Here is a 4792-nt window from a genome sequence, read left to right as displayed (position 1 = left end):
GACTATGGGAAAACCACATGGGCCTGAGTCTGCCCGCCCAGACATCCTGTCCTTGGAGAACAGGTGCCTGAGTGCCTTCCCCAGTGCGGAGAGCAGCATGTCTGTCGGCCCCTCGCCGCAGTGTCTCCAGCCATTGCAGATGATGCATACTGACTTGTGCAGCTCGCACACCGGCACAGGCCTGCTCTCTGAGGCTCCAAGCAGCAGAAGGGCTCAGTGTCTCTCTGCTACAGAGACAGTTAAGGTAGCACCTTTGGCAGTAGCCCCAGACACTCATCTTGACTCCAGATGTGTCTGTTGTATGCTGTTGTCAGTAGGGTTCTCTGCCTCAGTTTCCCTCTGTGCTGCTTTGTGTCTGCATAGCCTCTCTGCTCAGCACCTCTTTACCCTACTGCCATCTTCCTCAACAACATGACTCTTCCTCCAGTTCAGAGATTCGGGACAACAGATCAGTAGCAACCCATGGTCATGGAAAGCCTCTGCTCAGGAGAGAGCTGGCATGACATTGCTACAGCAGGGTCAAACCAGTGCTACTGAGATCAGGCAGGAGATGTAGGTGCTGTTCCAGAGCTCACTTCCCTCTGTATTCCTGTGTAAACACACGGGCACTGGACAGTGCGTACACAGGTCAGAATTGGGAGATGGGCGCACATTGCTTCTGTGGAGACTGGCAGCTGGGCTGAGGGATAGTTACCCTGAGGCCCACACGGTCTGCTAATTACAAAGTATGCAGCCTTGGGCAATACTCAGAGCCCTCTGAAGCCCAACTTCACCTTTAAGCAGAGTCTCTGAAAAATAGACTTCACAGAGTTGTTGTCAGGAGTACAACTACTGCCGTCTACAGCGCGTTAGGGCTGTGCACTTTGCAGAGTTGGGTGAGTGCATTATTCCGTTTCATTTTCCAGCAGCCTGTCTTGGTTACTTTTCTCTCGTTGCTGGGACAAAATACCTGATGCCCAAAATTAAGGAAGGAAAGGTTTATTTCGCTTACAGTTTGTAGAGGTTTCAGTTCATACTTGGCAGATTACGAGGCAGAGTGGCACATGGCAGAGGGCTACAGCTCATGGTGGCAGAACACAGCCAAAGCAGCAAGCACACAAGCCAGGAATCGCCTTAAGCAGCCTCTTGCTCTCCCTTACATATGCAAACTATCCACCCCAGGGCGGGTGCAGCTCTCACACCCATAATCAATCAAACTCTAAAAGCCTGCCCCATGACCACATGAGGCTTTGGGGGGACACCCAGACACAAACCGTAACACAGCCCTAGCAGGTGGTGAATGAGGAAGCTGAGCTTCAGAGCAGTCAAGTAGCTTAAAGCTGCTTAGGCTGACATGGGAGTCGCTGTTTTCTCTTCTGGTTGTAAAAGTATCTTAATAGAATCCTTGGAGGGAGGTGAGGGGCCCCAGCCTTCCCTGCTGTGACACTAGTAAGGACGTGAGCCCAGGGAGGGAGATGTGGAAGCTGCAGGGCTAAGGCTGAGAGGCTGAGCAGGGAGAGGGGTGTGTGAGTGAGCGAGCACTAAGTGGGACAGGACAGGTGAGTGCTGGTGTGGGCTGAGGTGAGCAGAGAGGAGTTTATAGATGTTACAGAGATGTGAACCCTTCCTCTCGCAGGGACCTGCTTTGATCTTCAGACCAAACCCATGTTTGAGGGGTCAGGGGTTCATGCTATGACTCATAACTGCCACTATCCCCAGGATCATCTGTGCTCTTCAAAAGAAGAGAAAAAGTCAGAAGTGAAGGAAGAGGAAGGGACCCAGATGCCTTTTTATAACCTAAGCTTGGGAGAAGAAGCAGCCGTGGAGGAACTGGCCCCGCAGCTTATCTCTGGGGAGTTGGAATCTCATCCTGATTCCACTGACCAGCACCTTCAGGAAAACAAAGTGAGACTTCCAGAGTTGGGGAGAAGTTGTTGCTGGTGGTGGTCTAGGGGAGGGGCTGGAAATCTGAACAAGATCTCTTCTCCAGTTGGGAGGGGAAGGAGCTGACCTGACCCAGCATTTATTTCTCATTGCCTAATCCCTTTTGGTTCTTTTGTTTTGGTTTTTTGAGAGCAGATAGCATCTTGCTATGTAGCTCAGGCTGGTCTTGAGTTCACCATGTAGCCCAGGCTGGCCTTGAACTCATGATCTTTCTGCCCCAGCTCCTGAGTGCTGTGATTTGGGGCGTGTACCACCATGCCTGGCTCCCTATCACCTTCTCTAACCTGTGAGTGGGACAGGTATCTTTCTGAACCTGGGTCCATCTTTTTTTTTTTTTTTTTTTTCCTGTTTTTTTTTTTGAGACAAGGTCTCGCTATGCAGTTCAGGCTGGCCTTGAGCTCACTTTGTAGCCCAGGGTGGCCTTGAACTCAGGATGGTCCTCCTGCCTCGGTCTCCTGAGTGCTGGGATTACAGGCGTGTGCCACCAACCCCTGCTTGGGTCCACTGTTTTTGTCCAGATTGTGTAAGTTGCTCTGCATAGATGTTCAAGGTGATCTGTTAACTCACTCTTCCTTTCCTTTCTCTCCCATCTCCTAGATGATTCTGATGAGCGTACTGTGCTCTACTGTGGCCTCAAATGTAAACATGAAAAATGCAGCTGACATCACCAGTTCCATCCTTGAAATCTGTAGTGCGCTTGCCCCCTTGGAGCCCGAGTTCATCCTCAAGGTATTGTGGAGGAAGGAGGGGTTGAGGTGGGTAGCTGGGAGACAGGAATGTGATTACAGTGTGTAAGCAGGGGCTGACTAGGCTTTGGTTGTGAGTGGGAGGAACTTCCCTTAGAACAGGACAAGGATCTCTGGTTGAGTCTGACGACTCATCCCTGGGGCTCTGTGAATAGTGGAGAAAGGCGAGGTCCGGAAAGGGTACTAGGCTTGCTTTGCCTCATAACCCAGGCTGAGCATGCTGGCCATTATATTAACAGATGAGCTGGCTCTTGGGGAGCTTGGAGTACTGTGAGGAAGGCATGTCACTTTGCAGAATATCATGTGAGAGCAGCTGAATCCAGACAGTGTTTGAAAAGCAGAGAAGGGGGATGGTGTTTGCTGGGGGGTTTGGATGATGGCAGGTTTAACCAGTGATTGAAACCCCCGATAAGTTTGATAGACTTTGACAGGAGCAGTCTTCTGAAGAGAGAAAGGTATGGTTGCCTTGGAGGCCTGTCAGCAGAGTCAGAAGAAGATAAATTACAGAGGAGAATAAAGGCTAGAGCAGTGATGATGAACCCAGGCATATGTGCTGCAGAGGACTGTATGTCTCACTGAAAGCTCTGAAAGGTTCACCCTCACTAGGCTGGATTACGGAGGATTTAGAGGGCCAGGCTAGGGGCCATGGTTATATTTTGCAGAGGGCTAGAGAAAGGTTTTGTGCAGGTAGACTCAATAAGTGCATTAAATTTAGAGCAGAAAGCTACAGCAGAGATGGCTGAGATGCTCGCCTTGTGTCCTAGGCATCTTTGTACGCCAGGCAGCAGCTGAACCTCCGGGACGTGGCCAACAAGGTGTTGGCTGTTGCTGCCTTCTTGCCGGCCTGCCGCCCTCACCTGCGACGCTATTTCTGTGCCATTGTCCACTTGCCTTCCGACTGGATCCAGGTCGCGGAGCTGTACCAGGTGCGGAACTCAGTTCCCAAGCATAGAACCCCTGGCTTGCCTCTCTTCTCTGCCTGAATCTGGAGCAAACTCTCAGCTAAGTCCGCCTCCCCTCAGCTTCCCAGCTCGGAGCCCACAGGAGACAGCTTCTCCCGTACCAGGCTGGGTTAAGTAAAGGAGGGTAGGACTGGGCCACAGTTTGAGAAATAATTGATCTTGCTGGGCGTGGTGGTGCATGCCTGTAATCCCAGCACTCGGGAGGCTGAGGCAGGAGAATTGCTGCAAGTTGGAGGTCAACCTGGGCTACAAAGTGAGTTTAAGACCAGCTTGAACTACACAGTGAGACCCTGTCTCAAAAAGACCAAAAAAAAGAAAGAAAGAAAGAAAGAAACAATTGATCTTAACTCTGGGTTATAAACTCTTACGTTTATAATGAGGAAAATGAATCAGAGAAGATGGCTGACCTGACAAGTACCACAGAAGTTTTTCTCTCCTCTCCTCTCTTGTCCTCTCTCTTTACCTTTTCCCTCTCCTCTCTTCTCTTGTCTTCTCTTTTCTCTCTGTGTGCGTGTATGGGGAATAATGTCACCTTGGGGCACAGCATGCTCCCACCACCAGGGAATATCCCTTGTAACATTCCTGGGGTGCTTTTCGGAGCCTTTTCTCCTTTTTTTTAGTGCTGCCCTTACTGGAAGCTCCCTCCTTATCCTCCCTGGTGACTGCTTCCTTGCTGAAAGAAATTTGCCTCTTTTTCCTGGGGACATTCCTGCTGTCTGCCTCTTCTAGTGCACTAGCTATTTCTTCCTTTGAACCCAAGGCTTTTGCACTGAGCTACATCCCTCACACTTTCAATTTTTATTTTGAACCAGGGTCTCTCAAAGTTAGTTGTCCAGGCTGATTTTCAACGTGTGATCCTCCTGCCTCAGCCTCCTAGAGTGCTGGGATTACAGGTGTGTGCCTGCATGCCTGGGTTATCCCCAGCTCTTTTTAATTTTTAGTTTTTTAATTTTGTGACATGGTCTTGCTAAGTTGTTCATGATGGGCTCAAGCTTATGGTCCTGCTTCAGCCTTCCAAAGTGCTGAGGTTATAGGTGTGCTACCAGACCTGACCAGAAATTGTGATTGTAGAGCTGGAGATAGGAACTTGCTCGCTTTCTCTAGTTTCCAATAACCCCATGGTCTTGTTTTGTTTTGGAGGATTTCACTGAGTCTGTTGTC

At 50.0% G+C, this 4792-nt stretch overlaps 1 protein-coding gene across 1 annotated transcript in view; it reads left to right on the top strand.

Annotated features, from left to right (window-relative positions):
- Tep1 (telomerase-associated protein 1) overlaps nucleotides 1-4792 on the top strand; it is a gene marked incomplete at its 5' end in the record, with an annotated part of 53680 nt that overhangs the window by 275 nt on the left and 48613 nt on the right. Inside the window, 4 exon segments of the mRNA XM_013508569.1 lie at nucleotides 1-244; nucleotides 1699-1884; nucleotides 2521-2652; nucleotides 3434-3595. Coding sequence (XP_013364023.1) covers nucleotides 1-244; nucleotides 1699-1884; nucleotides 2521-2652; nucleotides 3434-3595 — 724 coding nt within the window.

This window comes from Chinchilla lanigera, unplaced genomic scaffold (genome assembly GCF_000276665.1).
Source record: "Chinchilla lanigera isolate Chin_1 unplaced genomic scaffold, ChiLan1.0 scaffold00149, whole genome shotgun sequence".
NCBI lineage: Eukaryota > Metazoa > Chordata > Mammalia > Rodentia > Chinchillidae > Chinchilla > Chinchilla lanigera.
The sequence above is the reverse complement of the archived record's forward strand: the minus strand, read 5'-3'. Positions and strand labels throughout refer to the sequence as shown.